General features: G+C 31.4%; 4 protein-coding genes across 4 annotated transcripts in view; 3 read left to right on the forward strand and 1 right to left on the reverse strand.

Moving 5' to 3' along the window:
• Positions 1–647: 647 nt before the first annotated feature.
• Positions 648–7,889, forward strand: HELRODRAFT_180031 (hypothetical protein; the record flags this gene model as incomplete). The annotated part of the gene is made up of 9 exons (XM_009028796.1): positions 648–726; positions 1,246–1,446; positions 3,490–3,735; positions 4,120–4,383; positions 4,448–4,684; positions 4,791–4,997; positions 5,209–5,383; positions 6,976–7,010; positions 7,741–7,889. 9 exons carry the CDS (start codon positions 648–650, stop codon positions 7,887–7,889), a joined length of 1,593 nt encoding a protein of 530 aa, XP_009027044.1.
• A 428-nt stretch (positions 7,890–8,317) lies between these two features.
• On the forward strand, positions 8,318–10,002 carry HELRODRAFT_180032 (hypothetical protein; the record flags this gene model as incomplete). The annotated part of the gene is made up of 5 exons (XM_009028797.1): positions 8,318–8,563; positions 9,009–9,083; positions 9,251–9,499; positions 9,608–9,679; positions 9,904–10,002. The coding sequence occupies 5 exons, from the start codon at positions 8,318–8,320 to the stop codon at positions 10,000–10,002; spliced, it is 741 nt and encodes a 246-aa protein (XP_009027045.1).
• Positions 10,003–13,083: 3,081 nt separating this feature from the next.
• HELRODRAFT_180033 (hypothetical protein) lies at positions 13,084–15,551 on the reverse strand (the record flags this gene model as incomplete). Its single annotated transcript, XM_009028798.1, has 7 exons — positions 13,084–13,175; positions 13,661–13,759; positions 13,886–13,956; positions 14,024–14,360; positions 14,906–15,036; positions 15,280–15,448; positions 15,518–15,551. 7 exons carry the CDS (start codon positions 15,549–15,551, stop codon positions 13,084–13,086), a joined length of 933 nt encoding a protein of 310 aa, XP_009027046.1.
• Positions 15,552–18,263: 2,712 nt separating this feature from the next.
• Positions 18,264–19,667, forward strand: part of HELRODRAFT_180034 (hypothetical protein) — a gene marked incomplete at both ends in the record, with an annotated part of 4,348 nt that continues 2,944 nt past the window's right edge. Inside the window, one exon of the mRNA XM_009028799.1 lies at positions 18,264–19,607. Within this exon, the coding sequence (XP_009027047.1) occupies positions 18,264–19,607 (1,344 nt within the window). The remainder of the gene's footprint in view (positions 19,608–19,667) is intronic.

The raw sequence follows: 19,667 nt of genomic DNA on the forward strand, positions 1-19,667 counted from the left end.
CCTGATAGCTCACTTAAGTGTGATACCAAAGTACCTGATAGCTCACTTAAGTGTGATACCAAAGTACCTGATACCAAAGCTCCTGATACCTGATACCAAAGTGATTTAACTTCATCCGACGGTTACTTCACCATTTGTGAACTAGAGGCTTACATGCCATTCGATGAAAGTATGACTTAGATTGTATATGTATCCTAATTTAGAATACTCCTAAAAACTGTAATGTTTTAAAATTTTATTCAGTGGCGGATCTAGTGAAACTGTTGTAACCAGTATTTTCGTTTAAGGTCAGTAAAACTCAGTTTTTGCACAGAAACAGAAAAAAACAGCGTTTTAAGTATAAAACCGACCATAAGAAGGTCGCCAGTGTAATCACTCTACTATGAATTTTAGAAATTTTTAAAATTTTCCAACCCTCGTCTTAATTTTTAAATTTAAACATTTACAAAATTAATTTTGACCTCCACCCGTCAAAGTTGTTTAGATCAAGTAGCGAATATATTTTTAATTTGGATCTATCGTTGTGAGCAGTATTTATATTAAAAGTGAGTAAATCTCCGTTTTTCAACAGAAAATTAAAATTTTATGTAGAAAATGGACGAAAAATTTTACGTGATAAGCAAAACAGAAAAAATCGCTAGCCTATTATGGTCAGACCACCCCAAATCTTGAAAATTTTGGCCCTCCAGTCAATCTTGCCTAGATCCGCCACTGTCCGCTGCAGATGTCAGTTAATAGTTTGTGTATCTAGCCTAAAGTCACGTTATATCCGAAACTTATTTTCCGATTCAAATTTTCTAAATCTCGTCAATTCAAATCTGCATAACTTGACTCGCTTTTTTGACGGGGCGCCTTGCATCAGTGAAAATCTCAGCAAAATGTTGTTTGTATTTTGTCATTATTAGTATGTTTTGCAAAATTAATTTTCATCTATTTAAATTTTATTTCAATTATATGTGTAAAAATTACAAAATGAGTGTGAAAAATTACTATGGATTGGTCGGAATATAAAAGAAATTATGCCAAAACTTACCAGAAAAAAGGACTAAGATAAATAGCATTGAGAAATGAATTTAAAGTTAAATATAAAAATTTCTTTCTTAAAACCAAATGTAGAATATTTTTTAAATCTGCCGAAACTAAAAAAATCTAAAATTTATAGTTTTGAGATTTTTTGAACTTTTTAATTATTACTGTTAAACTGAAACCAAAATTTAGGAAATTGTAAAAAAAAACTATGTCCAGATTCTTTTATGTGGATGAAAAAGTCTAACATGTCGTTAGCTGGATTTCAGTTCAAGCAGTTTTACGTGAGGAGTGCATTGGACTGCATGCATATGTGCAAACAACTGGGAGGATGTGACTCCATCAACTTCCATCCAGCTTCCAAGTTGTGTCAGATGAACGCTCACATCAATGGGTACGCTTCACTGACCAGTGTTAGTGGTTGGTCATTTTATTGGGTCATTTATAATTGACTCAAGATGAATTTATCATCAGGAATGATATGAATGTATCATTTTAACTAGAAAACGAGTTCCATGTTAATTAAATAATTATCTCTATCTTTTTAAACATTCTTATTATGAATAATATCATCGTAAACATTCTGAACATTTTATTGCAAAGTTTTTCCTATCAGTAGATAGTTTTTATTGACAGATATTTCAATCTTTTTCCATGTTTTTTATTTATGGCTTCAATGAGCACATTACTATTTTGAAAATCGTATAAACTATTTAAATTCAATGCTTAGAGTAACACTGAGCATAAAACAATTTACTGTAATTGTTAACAATATGACTGCAAAGTTTGAAACAGAGTCTCCAGCTGGCGACATTATTTGGAACGCCTATATTTCCGTTTTTTGATTTGATCATATTAAAAACCCTTTATTCAATTTAGTAAGGTTTGAATTGTTAAAATGTTGTTAATTGAAAATCATAATTGTCACAATCAACTCTGTGATAAAAAATTGAACAATGTATAACTTGGTTGGAAAAAGACATTATTATTACGCTGGTGGAACATTTTGAAACAATTTGTGTTTTGTTCGTCAGCTGAATTTATTTGATAAAGTTTGTAAAAAAAACCTCTCGTGCAAAAACAAAAATTGATTGCAGAGGTATATCTCTAATACAATTCTTACTTTAATACTTTTCAAAGGCATCAACAACAAAAACACAGTTTAGGTTTGTAAATACACGTGAACAACGCCTGGCACTTCATTGTTACACCAGTTTAAAATGTTACCAAGGAGTAGACCTATTCATTGCTATTTGTTTCTAATTTCTAGTATTTTGCAAAATACCTACCTATATATTTTCAAGTTAAACATTTATAAATATTTATTTGGTAATTCGGTAAAAGTAAAATGAAAGGACAAAAAATACTTTAAATTACTTTATTTGTATATATTTTTATTGTTGTTATGCGTTTTCTCTGCTTGAACATATAAATTGGAGTTATAAATAAAATTTTCAAAATCTTTAATCAGAGTTACCATTTAAATTCAACTTAAATTAGTTTTTCAAATTTGCTACAGAAGTTTAACTTTCAAACAAGCATAATGTAAATGTACTCGTCTTCCTTGCGCTTAAAACCTTATTGCTAATAGTCATGAGAATAATTTCGTCGTGTTAGTGTAATCAGATTTGTAAAACCAACTTGCATTTGAAAAAACTACAAAATTTCCGTAACGTTCATAATTTCGATATGATTTACCAAAATTGAATGTAAGTAACAATACGAAGGAACAAAACAGAGGCAGTTACATGCATGTGGACGTTTTATCAAATAGTTATTTACATGTGAATATCACCAAAACATTCTGTCCTTTGTCTTTGACAAAATAATGTTTATGCTAATTTGGAGTCCGATATTTTTAATCTCATTTGTTTTGTCAGGAAATACACTACGAAATAAAAAAAAAATTCTTTCATTGAAAATAATGTACATTCTACCTGAAAAATCATTATAGATTTTCATGTTTCTTCTATATAATTTTTATTTTTGAGAAATATGGCGGAAAAATAATCTAAAAGACCGTTCATGTATAATTAGTCAATCGTGTTTTAAGTAAAATAGTAAATTTGAATAACGGCAAAACATTTTTATGAATTAAAATGAGTAATTTATTTATTCTGACACAAATTTTTGAAAATATTATTTCCATAAATTTTATGATCACTTTTTAAAACGTTAATGCAATTTTAATTCTAAAATTTGCTACAAACCATTTTAATATCGCATAAAAACTGGATTAGCAGAAAATATTGTACTGCTGTGTTGGCATTGTTTCAATTCAAAGACAATTTTCGAAGCATGAAAATTATAAGATCATGTTGTTAAGAGTTTTCTATTTAATTTACCTAGCAAAATTTGGTGAGTTTTTATGGAACTTAATTTTGATAGTTTTAGTTTATTTATTCAAAATGGTTATAAAATGAACTGTCCGAAACTTTCAACGATTTACATTAAATTTCTCAGTTGATGAAGCCGACCAGAGAGTTGCAACAAGGCTAGCAGTTGGCGCCTATGCATACAACAGTTCAGGATATTTCGTCAACTCTATTTTAACGCTGACAGCATTTTGGGCCGTTGATGGCCGAAACGGCTTAAACGATGTTACAGCAAAATGTTCGCTGACAACACCTTCGATGGCACCGCATTGGATCGGTGTGGACCTCGCAAATGTGTTTTCTATATTCTACACAATACTTTATGCCGGAACAGGTTATCAATTTCAATATTTTGGATATCGAAGAGTACTTCAGAAATGGAAATTCTTCTTAGGGTTAAAACTCAGTTGACAAAATCTTTGTGGAAATTTGTAAAAAATTAAACTGAAAGTTTTTTCAGTTCCCGCCTCAACAATGAAATTTTGTTAAAATTTGTACAAAATTAGTGTGGTGAGCATAATAAACAAAATTAATGGTCTGTTAATAAATTGGAGACCGCAAAGCAAATCTCAGACTACGTCAATTGTATAATAATATGACTGAATATTATTTACATAAATAATTCCAGTTTTATTTTAAATTTTGAGAAAAAATCTGCAATTTTTTTTCAAACGTCGTTTAGTAAATATTTGTAAAATTTTGTTTCAACAATATTCAGATATAAATAGTATGCCAACCAGGAACGATCTGGACTACTTCATTGTGGGAGTGAGTAACAGGTCCCTGGATGTTCACCCGCCAGTGAGAGGCATGTACGACCTTTGTGCTCAATATCCAGGGGTGGTTGCTTCGAAACAGGTGGTTCAATTGAATTGCTCCTCTACTACACCTCCAGCCAGATACGTCATACTGCAACAACCTGCTAACTCTACTGGATACATGTCTGTCTGTGAATGGGAAATCTATGGAATTTCATACGGAAGTAAAATTTGAATTAGGATTAAATAATTTTAAACATGTTTCAACAATAAATGATTGATTAAAAGCATACCGCAACAACATGTTGATTGGGAGGCCAGCCAGGAGCAGTTCAGTATTTTATGACCAAACATGTGGAGCCTATGATCCTGCTTTGCTGGTGGATGGCTTTCACGACAACTTTGCATTTCAATGCCACTGCTCCCACACGAACGATGCCACTGGTGGACCTAACTGGTTCATGGTAGACATGATGACCAGCCATCATATTGATTTCGTCGTACTGTCAGCCATGGATTATGAAGGTTCAGTTAATTATCATTTGAATTTTTCAAAGAGTTGTAAAAATTTTCAGAAAATTTGAACAGAATTTTGAAATTAAAATCTTTTCCAATGATACAACTTTTAAAGGCAATTACGACATGAAACAAATAACCGACCGCATGTACAACTTCATAATTGGACTGACAAACGTAGACAGCGTGATAACAGTTCCAGTTAGAGACAGCTATCCTTTGTGCGCCAGATGGCCAGGAGCTCTCAAACAAGGAGTTAAAGTCGAACTCAAATGCAATGCCAACTTGCCAAAATTCAGATACGTAGTGCTTAAATTCTTAAGTGCTTAAGTGCACAAGCGGGCTTAAATTCTGTGATAGGTCTCTTCACCATTTGCGAATTAGAGGCTTATGAGCCAATTGACCAAAGTAGAGAAATTTTATTAATGATCAGTTTTTTATATAACGTTTGGAATGAAATTTAATGTTCTATTTTTTCGTGAAATCTATAAAAAACCAGGAATAATTAGTTTTGTGTCGAAAATGTTCACCAGAGAGTTATTCATGGATAAAACAGTCGAAAGTTTCGTTGGTTAGATTCCAATTCAAGCAGTTGTACGTGAGGAGTGCATTGGACTGCATGCATAAGTGCAAACAACTGGGAGGATGTGACTCCATCAACTTCCATCCAGCTTCCAAGTTGTGTCAGATGAACACCCACATCAATGGGTACGCTTCACTGACCAGTGCTACAGATTGGTCATTTTACTCGGTTATATATTATTAAAAAGAATGAGTGGATGGAAAAATTATAAAATTTGTATATATATGTATATATATATGTATATATATATATATGTATATATATATATATATATATATATATATATAATACCATTTTTACCAGAATGTTTAAATTCAGTTATCGACCATTTATTTGGTCAAATTTGCTTAAAATATAACCTTTTGAATTCCAGTAAAAAAACTTTTCGATATTTTACACATTTGTTTGATCGATCAACATTATTTTCGAGTGGGATTTTTGGACATTAAAATACAGAAATGTAATTAGAAAAGTTTATAATGAATCTTGCACATACACACACACACAAACACACAGATACACAATATATAAATTTTATACCCAGATTTTTTAGAGTAAGTGCTAAAAATTTTGCAGATTAGTTAGTCGATAATTGTAATTTCAGTTGAAAAGTTTTTATTACAAAATTTGTTTATAAGTTGTGTGTGTGTGTGCGTGTGTGTGTGGGTGTGTGTGTGGGTGTGTGTGTGTGGGTGTGTGTATAGTTTTGCAACAATTTATTTCTATATGACTTTGTCTTGACTATTGAGTTGTGAATGTTTGTCAATATTCGTTTATTTGTGAATGATGAAATGTGTCATCGGATATTTTAGTAAAAATGTTTTCGTGTTTTTATGTTAAGAATGTTTGTTTGTGAGCATGTTTGTTTGTTGTCTGCTGTCTCGCAATCCAACTAGTAGCTTGACTCGTTACAAGCGAGTGTTGTCACATTTGATCATAAATCATTCTCCACTTCTGTCAACTACGTCATCCATTCAACTTTGAAGATCGCGAAGACGTTGATGATCATTTGAAAATTTTAAAATCTCAATTTTTGAAGCGCAGTTTTAGTCATGTCCTGTTTTTAAATTCCGAATGTAAAAAAAAAAATTTGTTAAATTTTTCAAGCAAACGCATAAGTTTAAATCATGTTGCTCCTAAAATTACTTCTGTTCAAACGATTCACCTGTAACTCTTTTAATTCCATTTCGGTTTTTAAAAAAAAGTTTAATGGACATTGCTCCTGTTTTAGCTAAAAGATGATAAAATGTTTCTAAGTTTTTGCTGAACTGCAGGTCTTGATTGCCATCCTGAATTAATTTGGAAGAAGTTAGTGAGACCGAAGATGAAAATAAACTTTTATTTTGGTTTTCACAAACATCGATAAGTCTACGCAAACGGATCCGCACAAATAGAAACAAACCGTAATATATCCTACTAAAAAAATTACAAATTATTAATCATAAAATTATATTATAAATTATAAAATTTACAAAAATATTCACATATCACATCAGAGGCAGGCGAAGACAGCACAATTAAAAATCTAACAAACCAGCACTTTTATTACATCCATGAATACGTAAGCAAAACACATGCACAACAACACAAACACTGCATTAGCACACATACACGAACTGAATACACACACCACACACACACACACACAAACAAACATCTATCTATACAAACCAACATACGCATACTAACACAAACATACGAAGACACACACAAGCAGGCAGAATGACTCCGTCAAAAAACAACTAACCAAATGTCAGTAAGGATAAATCACAACTTTCTTTCATATCATCTCCGAGTCAAAGATCATATTGCCGGGGTACAAGTTAATTGAAGGTTAATTGCATGCAGGACGCATAGATATAAGCATGCATACAAACCCATACACACACACACATACATGCATATAAACCTATACATATACATACATACCTATACATATACATACATACAAATCCCATAAAACAATATATACGTATGTCATACATTTTGTTCTTTACATTCATTGTGGTATGTTTACATAGTAATAAACAATTTTTTAACAACTTTAATTATTTTTATAGCAAATTACTTGATTGTGTGCACATAATAATTTGTGTTTAAGATGGTGTTCTGCTAATTATGATATGTATATTGTATATATATATATATATATATATATATATATATATATATATATATATATATATATATATATATATATGTTTTTGTATATATATATATATATATATATATATATATATATATATAAATATATATATAAGATAAAAAATATAAAAAATATAAATATTAAATGCTTTATTACTAGATATAATGATATATAATATGACATATAATAAGTACCAGAGGTTTGGTTCATTCAGGTCTAAGAGAAGAGTTTGGTCTGGGTTTCCATGACGAACCACGTAGTACCAAGTACCACACACACACACACACACACACACACACACACACACACACACACACACACACACACATTTTGTAGACGATTATGGGGGTGATAATTTTGAAGATTATAATGTTACCATAGATGATGAAGATGATGAGGAAAATGATGAGGAAGACGATTATGATAATGATAATTTAAACTATGATGAAAATGTCAAAGGTTACAATTCATTTGACAGCTTCTAATTGAAACCATTTGCCGCTTGACACGACCTTCTGGCCTATCAGAACTGACGGGTCACGTGATTTACTTACTCCATCATTTACTAACTCCATCATCTATAAATGATGAAAGAATTTATTAATGATGACAACAATAAAACAAAAAAAAATAACACACTGATATGCGCTTAAGAAATCTAAAATTTACATCAGTAGCACTAACTAACAACAACAACAACGAACACGCAAACACATCTTGCTCCAACATCAACACCTCATCCACACTTCGGTTCAAAGTTCACTCCAGCCTTCTTTATAAACAATATCAAGCTATCTTTGGCTTGTTTTCCAATTTTAACGCTAATTCTTGCTACTTGAATTTTTACAAATCTTTTTATAATATCTTTTTGTTTCAGAGAGTTGCTAAAAAATTTTAACACAAATTAATAAAAATGAAAATGTTTGGTACGCAATTGAGTTTGAGCGTTGGTATGATCTGCCTGGCATTCGTTGTGTGGTCGAATTGCTACCCCGTGGAAAATAGCGACCTGACGAACGCTGAGCAGCCTTGGACTGAGCTGGATGCGAACGACACCACAGTCGCCGACATGGTCAGCTATTACAAAGCCACACTGCTGGAGAAGAATCCTTCTAAGTACATCACCAACATCACCGCCATCCATTCTGCGCGCAAGAAGGTTTGTTGTTTCAATTTCTTTGGCGGTTTTTCTGGTTCGGTTTGCAAATTCAAACATGGTGAAGTGATTTATATGGTTGGTTTTTTATAAGGATGTATTGTTATATTCGCATTCATTTTGAATGAGGTGACTTCAAATATCTTTGTTACAATGTAGCATACTTTGAATGTTTCGTCCCTTCAAACATATAATCAGTGGGACGTGGGAAAATTTTGAATAAAAAGAAACCAATATTTTGCATTGTTTGCGGTTGTCATTTTCTAAGTTGTCGACAATGTAATTCTCTGTAATGTAGCAAACATTGAAAATGAATATTTAAAAAGTAACAAAAATATTAATCAAAAAATAGAAAAAAAAAGAAAAAATGTCAAAAGTAATACCATGTAAGATTTATTTAAATTTATTTTGTTCAGTCCCCATTGTTAAAAATCTGATTTTTTTGAAGGGCACCTACTACGAAGCTTCTGTTGAGGTAAGTCACTGGCACTGCGAAGCGATTGCACCCTGCCGAGTTATCAAAGTCGGTTTCAAAAATTTTCTCATTTTTTATCTTTTAGTAAATTTTGATCTGAAATTTCAATCTGTCAACAGTTTCTTTTGTTTAAAATCATTTCTTCGCAATACAACTTGATTTGTTATAAAATTTTGACAAAATGGGACAAAATGTCCAAAACTGTCTCAATGCAGACACAAGACTGCAGCTTCACGATGCTGCCTCAGAACGTCCTGCACCGACCAGCCACCCTTCCGCACGCCTGCAAGGAACCAACGTTTGCTTCACTTGCCGTCGGAGATTTGCCCGACGATGCGAAAAGAATTGAAACAAACGATACCAAATTATCAGAAGGAATCGAAGGCACCATCCAGCATCTTGCAAACTTCATAGATCCGCTCGATAAAATTCATATAATTGAAATTCTCGAAGCAACTGTTCAGGTGAGTTGAGGACAAGATTAGCTGGTTTTAGTTAATTTCAGTGCTTAATTTTTGTTTAAAATGATCAAGTTGATTCACATATTGTTTATTCATTTTGAACAAATGCAGACAATACAAACAACAGTCAGCACTCGCTACAGAGCTCTGGTCAATACTACGTTGGAGTTTTATGTCGTTCAGGTGATTTTTGCATGTTTGGCATGGTTAAAAATGTTTAAAACATTTTAAAAATGTTTAAAACATTTTTGCATACCATTACTTAAATTTTTCATGTTCAATACTTGGTGAGAACTATTTCATTTGTGATATTTCCATCAGATTTATAAAATTGTACGCTCAGGTAATAATGAGTAAACTAATTCACGCCACAATTAATGATCAATTAATCCATTTCAACCTATTAGTTTGAAAAAGTATGTTACTTTGAAATGGATCTGAGTGGCTCAACAGGCAATTTCACGACGATATATCACGACTGCAGCAGCCAGCAACATGGCCTCTGATGACCACCGTCCATGTTCGTCCATGTTCATTCATCATTCATGTTCATTCACTATCCATGTTCATCCATGTTCATCCATGTTCATCCATGTTCATTCATCATTCATGTTCATTCACCATCCATGTTCATCCACCGTTCATTTTTATTCTTTCTTGCAGCATGCTTTGCGCATTTTTTGTTACTTCAGCGTCTCTTTTTGACAGATTTTTTTATATTTTGGTTCAATGTATTGAAACATTGTTTGGAACTGTTGATGTATTTATATGGCAGAATATATAGATGTGCTTATGCAAACTTTCTCAAACAAATAATTTATTTTGTTTTTTTTTTATTATAGAGAAAATTTATTTTAATTGCTCACAAGTTTGTTAGGATTGGTATGCTCTGAAATTATGTAAGATTTGTCGTAAATAAATTTTGATTGTCAAATATATTGAGTCGTATTTTCATTTGGTTGTTTTACAAAAAAGTTGTTTGGTAGAAACAATTTTTTAATATTAGAACGTTAAGGCATTTTGTGAGTAAATAAATAAATATTTTGGTTGCAGTTCAATTTTATTTCGAGGATAGAAATAAATTAAATAAAAAATAAAAAAATAAATTAATAAATACCTTATAAATTTGCACAATGTTTACGAGTTTCTTGAAACTATTGATATTACAGTTACTTAACATCGCAAACATTTTTCAAATCTGATAAGGATGGTTACAATTGTTTGTCAAAACAGAGCTTGTTAAATTGAGGTTAAGTTACAAGCGATTAAAAGATTGTCTTACAAAGATAAAATAGTGTAAATGTAAATAATAAAATTCGCATCGATCCAACATCGATATGTTTTTGGATCGGACGCATATTCAGGCATATCCTGGCGCCATCCAACGACACGTGCCAGCCAGGCTCAAGTGGATGGAACTTCGTTTGTAGCCGAGTTTTTGCGAGTTGAGCCCGCATCAAACGAACGAGTCGCATTGCCTTGAGGTTGACTGCAGCACAAATGAACACAATTCAATAGACTTCGTGTTCTTGTTCTATACATGATGTTGTGTAACAGTATCACGTGGTATGATATCGTTGGCAAGTCTAAGTAACGCTTTCTCCACAAGAATGACGGTAGATCTAAAAAATTATTTATTGAGTACCAAAAAATTAAAAATTATGGGCATATTTTTATACACTTTAAAACTCTATATAACAAGTTTCTTCTTTCTTTCTCGTGCCTTATCCTTTCAAGACATTGGCGACCATCGACCTCCACAAAATCCAATCTTTAACACTTTGTAGTAGTTGAAATGTGGTGATATTCAACAAGTAGCCCAAGGATTTCACGAATAATAATAGTTGTTGACGCGATCTCTTTTCCTTGCAATCTTTCCAGTAGTTGTTGGATTTTCCATTCTTTCCTTCCGCGTGATGTGACAAAAAACATTTATTTGCCCATCGGATTATCTGTAGTCATTTCCTAATTTTCATGATTATTCTCAAAAACCACATCTACGTTAATAAAATGTTTGCATTCGTCTAAAATCTTAAAACCAGGTTAGATCAATTAATGCACAAAATCAGAAAACGTGAAATAGTTTCATGGAACACGTCAACAAAGTTGAATTCACCCTATTTGACAACTCTAGCAGGATAGACCTCAAGCTAACAGGCTGTCAAAAGTCAAACCTTCACCGCAGATCGTTGTACGAGCATATATTGGTGCTTGGAAAGGAAGGAATGCATGGCAACATGTGCAACTCTAAAATCTTTGCTTTTTCAGGGTTCTGTCCGCAAACTAAATATGTTCCTCTGACCATGGAATCAATTTTCGGACTAACATTAGTCAAACCAACTATGAAATAACCTAACTCTTGAACTTGTTAATTGCAAAATTGAAAAAAACCTTATCATTTTAATGAACATAAACCTAAAATTTTATAAATTAAAGTATTTTAAAAAATCATTAAAAATCATAAAAAAAAGGTTTAATGGAAAAAAAGGCATCGCATTCACGCTCTGCCACTGCATTCCTGCTTCGAAGGTGAACGCAATCAGCGTAGTTCACATCGGACATGTCAACTTTGAAACCATTCGCTCTGCCGGGAAGACCTGAACCCGAGTAACACTGGCAGAAATACAACTCGTTTCCATAGTTGCCGTCAACAGCTGTGGATGGTAGCCAGCGCACATACCAACCGTACAAAACACTGGAATATGAAATTTCTTTTTTTTAATGCGACGTTGTTTCTCGTTGATGCAAAGTCTGAAAAATTTTCGAAAATGAAAATTATAAATCTCTCTCAGATGTTTGAAATCTAATTAACCTCCAGCAAGCAAAACGATGAGAAAATTCAAAACACTTAGAAAAGACAACTTCAACATTCGCGCGTTTAGCATTTTGTGCGTTCGCCATTTTGAAAATGCTTCCATGGTGAACATCCATTTATCGACTTCTATGCGAAAGATGTGTGGATATTTTTAGTTACACGTATAAAAAAGGTGTCTGTACAATTTATGTACAATGTGTATACTTACATAGATTTGAATTTATATAACGCAACTGAAACAAGTATGTTTGTAATGGAGTGCACCCAAATGGGTTAATACGATGAAGCGTTAAAATGGAAAAATACAATAAAGTGTTAAAAACGTTGGAATAGTAAAAAATGTTCATTAAATTAATTTTTCACCGACACTAGTATTTTGTCGTGGTCTCACGACTCATTTATATAGAACAATAAGTTTTTTTCAGCTTGTGTTTAGTTTAATTTCATACAGATTTATAAATTAACTAGTGATTACTTTTCTTTAAAGATACCAATGAAATTTTATTAATTTATATTTTTACAAATATAAAATTGAAGAATTATTTCAAATAGCATAAAAAATTTCATCAGTGAAAAAATGAAACGAATATTCTAATAGTTTCTGAAAATGTTTGAAAAATAAATAATTCGATATTTTTATAATAAGGTTTCATTAAACGGTAATAAAATCAAAATTAAGTAGAACAAATATCGTTTAATAAATTTATTTTTTATTTTTAATGGCTTGTGCTGCACTCATTGGAGGCAGGTTGACCTGGAGAGGTTGACCGGGTCATGAAATCGAATCATACTTCTGCTCGTCACTGGTCATTGGCAGGCCCTCCATCGCATCCATCTGAATCCTTTCTTGAAGATCCTTCTCGTCTTTCAAAAATATTTTTTAATTTTTGTCATTAAAATATTTCCATTCATGACAATTAATTAGCGTAGCCGGGATTGTTTGGCTAAGTAGGGAAGGTTTGATAGTGGCTTCGATTTTAAAACAACTTTAGCGATCTTATTTTCTTATTCCACGTTTTATGTGAAACATATATTTAAAACGATTTTCACTCAAATAAAATCTTCCAAATAATGCTGAATATTTTTCAATTCAAACTTATACAGAAATTTATTTGAAATCAACTTTAACTCTAACTACATTTAAGATTTTCCACTGTAGGAAAGGGGCTTCAAACCTTAAGCAACTCCAGGGCTACGCCTCTTGTTCATGATATTAAATAAACGAGTAACAAATTCATTGTTGTCGTAATGTGAGTTTGAAAGGTTTGGTGCCAACAGTAAGTAAATTTAGCAACTTGTTTTTTTATCTTTTTAGACTTGATAAGCTAGGTTAAATCAATTGTCCTAACATTTGCAGCTAACAATCAGACCACCGACGATCGCCGTTAAAGATGAGAGGAGAATGATGGACATGGTCACTGCAATGGCGCCAGTTGACGTGAATACTGCTGGGAAATTATCGTTTTGTTTATATGTGCAATATTTTTGGTAAGCGGTTGAAAAGTTGTTAGAAAAAACATCAATTCGGAAGAGAGCCAATGAAAATTAAATTAACTTAACAGGTGATTGATAACCTTCCGTGTTGCTATCACTTTTCATGGCTTTCACCTCCTCAGTTGCAGTTTCAATTCTGGTCGTCTTAAACCTAATAAATTTGAAAAGCAATCCTTTTAACAATCACTAAAAAATGATTCAGTCACAACTTTTATAACCTTTGATCGTTTGAAACGTCCGTCAGTGCGCAAGACAACTTTCCAGAGACATTGTCCTCAGCTTCATCGATGCCCATGTGCGCTTCAAGCGTTGAGCATTCGTTTGTCTGAATGACGTAGACGCATGTTGATGGTGGAGGCAGACCTTTCCAGCACTCCAGTGTCCCAGCGTCCAGTGGCTGACATGATGGTGGAGACTCCATGCAATCCATGTTACTTACAGTGGATGTCCCATTTTGGTTTTCGATTTTTAAATAGGGAAGAGTGGAGGTGAATGATGAGAACTCTAGAGCTATTTTCTGAACACCGTTTTTAATGCCACCTTTTCTCAAATTGTCTGAATAATGTCAGTTGTAAACATTTTTATCCATCATTTGATCAATCATTTTTTTAAGATTTGGTTTTATAAAAAAAAATTAAAAATATTTGATTAATAGTTGGTTTCATGAAAACTTGCATATAAGCAGGTTCAACTGAGTTCCATCCGCTGAAAGGTTATAACTTCCTGAAAGCAGATAGTTTGCTCTGTCTAATTTGAGTACGTACTTCGTGTTTTCTTTTTGTTCCAATGAAAACCTTCGATTGTAATTATTGAATAAAATACAAGTTTTCCATCTATTGATAATTTATATGTATGTTTTGATTCAATAAGTCAACTATGAAATTTGACAGATGAGTCATAAAACTTTCTTTCTTATTTACAACACATGCAATCGTATAGTTTATAAAAAAAAATTAATTAAAAATCTGCATTTTTTAGCCGTAAGTGTTTTTTTCCATTCACTATACTAAACACAATTTTTGTCGAAGGTTTCAATAAAATACAACCGTTATATAAGAGTTGGTTGATGTTCGTCAGTAAAAATGTAATAATGATCACACCGTTGAGCAATCTGAGAAGTAGGCAGGAGAGTTTTGGGGCTGAAATCCCCCACAATGAAAATTTTTGTAAGGATAAGGCCAAATTTAACATGATTTTTTTATATATTTGTAGGAACTTGGATTGACAACCACTGGTTTGTAATTTTTAATATCTCATTTCGTTAAGATTATGTATGTTGTTTCATGACAGAAGACATGCATGTTGTTTTATGAAAAATTTATGGCAAAGTAGCTCAGGCAGTTCTGCATCTGGTTGCTACCGCGTGCTCACCTGGTTCTCTGTTAATTCACCATGTGATAAACTTTTATCAAGAGTAGTAAAACTACTATATACAAATTGTTGATTTTAATTTATGCATAATTTAAAACCTAACCAGGACTGCATCATCCTATTCAATGTACCATTTTCCACCAAATCTCCTTTGAATAAGTTGGAGGGAGATGATTCAAACCTGACTGAACCTTCGAAATTGTCGAACAATATCAGGGGTTGAGCCAGCTCTAAATAAATATTCCTCACATTCCCAGAGCTGACGAGAATGCCTGAGTATATATTATAAAGTTATTTATTCCCATTTGTAATTATCAATTAATATAATAAATTGTTCTTACATTTTACGCAAAAAATGAAAACAAATGCTTTCATTTTTATTCTTTCAACACTAGAGATACAGTAAGTCAAAGTTTATAACACTTTATTTCAAAATATTCAGTCACTCAGACAGAAGTTCATTGAAGTTATATTTAACATAGATAATATTCAAGTGTTTTCATGAAATACGTATAATTTGCTAACATCAACAACATGCAGCTCTCTTGAAGATTTCAACTTTTTAGCTTTCTTGTAACGTTAAAAACAGTGAGATTAAACTTGTTGTGCTTGAAAACAAGATTGTTTCACTATTTATTTACTTAATTTATTTTTAGACAACCAAAATTTAACCTTTCTTTATCAATCATTTTTATATCTCAACTAATAATGTACACAAAATATTTTTATTTAGTGAGAGTGCTTCTAATGTTTGTGGTACTGGGTGATAGAATTTTTTTTTAAACCAGACCAGGGACAGATTTCGGAAGCCGAACTAAGGGTGTAAAGTACCCTCAAGATAAAAAGATGGATAACTTTGTTATTCTATTATAAATTCTGATTTGAACAAGATTAGACAGTAGGCCCTTTTACTCACACCACACGCACACACACACACACACAAACACACACACACTCACACACAACACACACACACACATATAGCAATAACATTATTTAAATTTTAAAAATCTGCTTGAAAATTGGTAGAGAAAAATGCAAGGTAAAAGCGAGAAATGTTCGTAATTCATTTCAAATCATTCGATCATTTTCATACACTTGTTTTCAGGTTTCCAAATTTTTTTTATCATTCTAATATTGATTATATCACATTAACAGATCCCTCTTTTCATTGTCACCTTTCATCACTAATTTGAATAATTTACGTTTTTGAACAATGCAACCAGTAACTGAAACATTTTATAATTCCATTCGACAGGTATAAAAATTATTCCACCGTAGCTACATGATGAGAAAGAAGGTTTAACAATTCTTTAAGTTGGATTTCTTGATGCAGAAAATTTCTTCTAAAATCTACTGTAGTTTTTTGTTATTACGAGTTATCGATCATCTAGTTTAATCATACTAAACTATAGTAAGATTTTTTTATAAATTTGTTTTAGATTTGTCCAAAGTTATCAAATTTTGACGTTTATTTTATTTGTCTCTTGGAAATTTGATTCACAATTTGAATTACGAACATTGGAAGTTGATAAGGTATTTGGAAAACAGGACAAATGAAGATTGGTGAATAGGGGATTAAGTGAGCAGGACATATGATAAGATGGAAAAGTGTAGGAAACCTTAGCAAATTTGGAAATGTATATATATAGTTATATATATATATATATATATGTATACATACATATAAATAAAGGTTCCGTATATATATATTCACTTCAAATGAGCTTACGTATACATAAATATATAATCATGTAATTATGGTAATGCATTAGGTGGCATATTTGAGATGCTTGATTATATTGTGTGTGTGTATATATATATATATATATATATATATATATATATATATACAATGTGATATTTATTATATTATATATATTATAATGTGATATATAATGTGATTATATATATATTATAATGTGATATTTATATATATATATATGATATATATATATATGTATATAATGTATATATACAATGTGATATTTATTATATATATGATATATATATGATATATATATGATGTATATATATATATATGATATATATATATAAATATTTATATATATATATATATATATATATATGATATAAATATACGATGTATATATAATATATATATATATATATATATTTGATATAAACATGTGTATGAGGTGCATCTGGTTAAATGAGGTACTTCATTAACATACTTGTAAAGGTATGCATGTGTTAGTCGATCAGTATCGGTTTTCCCAGTCAATGTGTGGAGTGTGCTTGTGTGAAAGTACTTTTTTTACCTTTGTTTCTGTTAGTGTTCAGTGTTATAGTTAGTTGCATAGTATATTGCGTTACATATTATGTCGTATTTTATTATCTTGATTAACTTTATTATTAATGAACAAGTTGAAAGTGGTTCAGTAAATTGATTTATAGTTCTTGCATTGTAGGACTGACTTATATTTTTATAATATATCATTATAATTGACATAATTATACTAATTAACATCTTGACCATTTGCTAGTAAAAATTTATAGTTAAACGTTATTCTAAGTTTATGTCTTTCTAAATCTAAATGAAATATAATGTTATATAATTTTTGTTTTGATGAAATGTATATAATTATAATGATAAGTTATTATATTATATTTATTATAAATAAAAGTTTATAACCATATTTATTAATACTAAATATATTAAATAATATTGAATATTATTTGTAGCTAATTGATTGGGACAACTATAAGTATAACTGTTGTAATATAAATAATATATTAAAAAGCAATATAGGGGCAACTGTTTTCAACGGAACACCATTGAATATTGAAAATAAAACGTAAAATTTACATTTATTAAATTGGTTTAAATCGTTTCAATTACGGTGTATACATATGCTCATACACGCATACTGTTTAAATATTTATAAAATGTCGTTTGATTAAATAATTTTATTATGTGCCGTTGTGTTCTTCTCCTGTTAATTTTTGGATAAGTTTAGTTAAATACATAATTTGTATTAGTTTGCTACTTAATTGATATATTTATACACAAATTAAAACCGAGAACCAATAGTAGGATACTGCCTGGTAAGTATTAAACGAACAATGGCAATGCTGACAAACAGAAAGAGCAATGTCCATTCTGCGTTATCGTTGTGTGATGTCATGGCCAAACATCCTCGCCATCCCAGCTTGCTGCATATAAAGAAGCACAACGTCCAGGAAAGGAGAAAGATATTTGAGAATAATAGTTCCGATGCGAGTCAAAATGCTCTTTCACCAACCATAAAAAATTATTCCACAAATCAAAGTCAAGTCGATGATATTAAACAGAGCATTTCAGCTAATCGAGCCAACGATAACAAAGAAAGAATACCATTTTTCATCAAAGAAAAAATGGCAAACGATAGAAAACATTTTTTTGATATTCAAGAAAATCTAGATGACGATACAGTCGATAATACGTATCAGGAATCTCGTTCGGATTTTTCGAAAAATAAGGAAGAAGAGGAATTGTCAAACAAATACAATTACTGCACAAATTTTTCAACAAATCCAACTTTTATAAATGAAAATAATGATTTAACCAGAAAACAAACTAAGACCTCAACATCTTCAACAACAACAACAGCTCCACGAAAAGCTTTATTTTTTGATCATGACTCTTCCGATGAAATTTTCAGCTACAAAAGTTGGCTTGATAAAAAAGAAAGTGCCGAAAGGCTGAAAAAGTTAAATAAAGATGTCACAAACACCGACAATTCAGAAATAGACTCTCCAGAAAAAAGTCATTACTCTTTGTTGAATAAAAATAGATCGTCTACTTCTAACGACAACCAGAAAAAAGTCGATGAAACGGCAACAAGTTTTTTAACAAAAATTAATTCAATCTCTAAAATATATGACTGCGAGCAAAGATCTAACATTGCAGATGATGCATCGACGAACATTAAACCATTTCTAAAAGCCAGCCAATCAAGAGTTAGCCAATCAGGTACCAACCAATCATGCAACAACCAATCGAGCCCTAGCCAACAGAGTACTAACCTATCAAAAACCAGCAAGGAAACTTCACCAACAATTAACACCAGCCCTGACGATTTAAGACATACCAAGTATTTAAGAAGTGGTTCCATTCCTGATCACTTACCCCCAAAACCGCCGAGATTACTTCAGAATTTAACGTCAAACAATCTAAAAGTAAGTATGATTAACAACACTTACTACAACGAAGGTGGTGATGTAAACAACAACAACAGAAGCAAAAAGTCATTAAACTCTTCACCAATTTACGAATTTCTCACAAACACTCATTCGGCTATGTTGCCGAGTTATAAAACTGCAGATGAGAAAAGCCCTGCATGTCAAACATCTAAAAGTTTCACATTCCCAAAAGAAGGATCACCCACATCAGAAACTCTAGCGTCACTCAGCTACTGCAAAAGTGATGTTAGCACGTTAAAAGAAAAATATGAAAAAGAACTCTTCCGAAATGTCAAAAATAAAGAA

The sequence above is a fragment of the Helobdella robusta genome (assembly GCF_000326865.2).
Source record: "Helobdella robusta unplaced genomic scaffold HELROscaffold_58, whole genome shotgun sequence".
NCBI lineage: Eukaryota > Metazoa > Annelida > Clitellata > Rhynchobdellida > Glossiphoniidae > Helobdella > Helobdella robusta.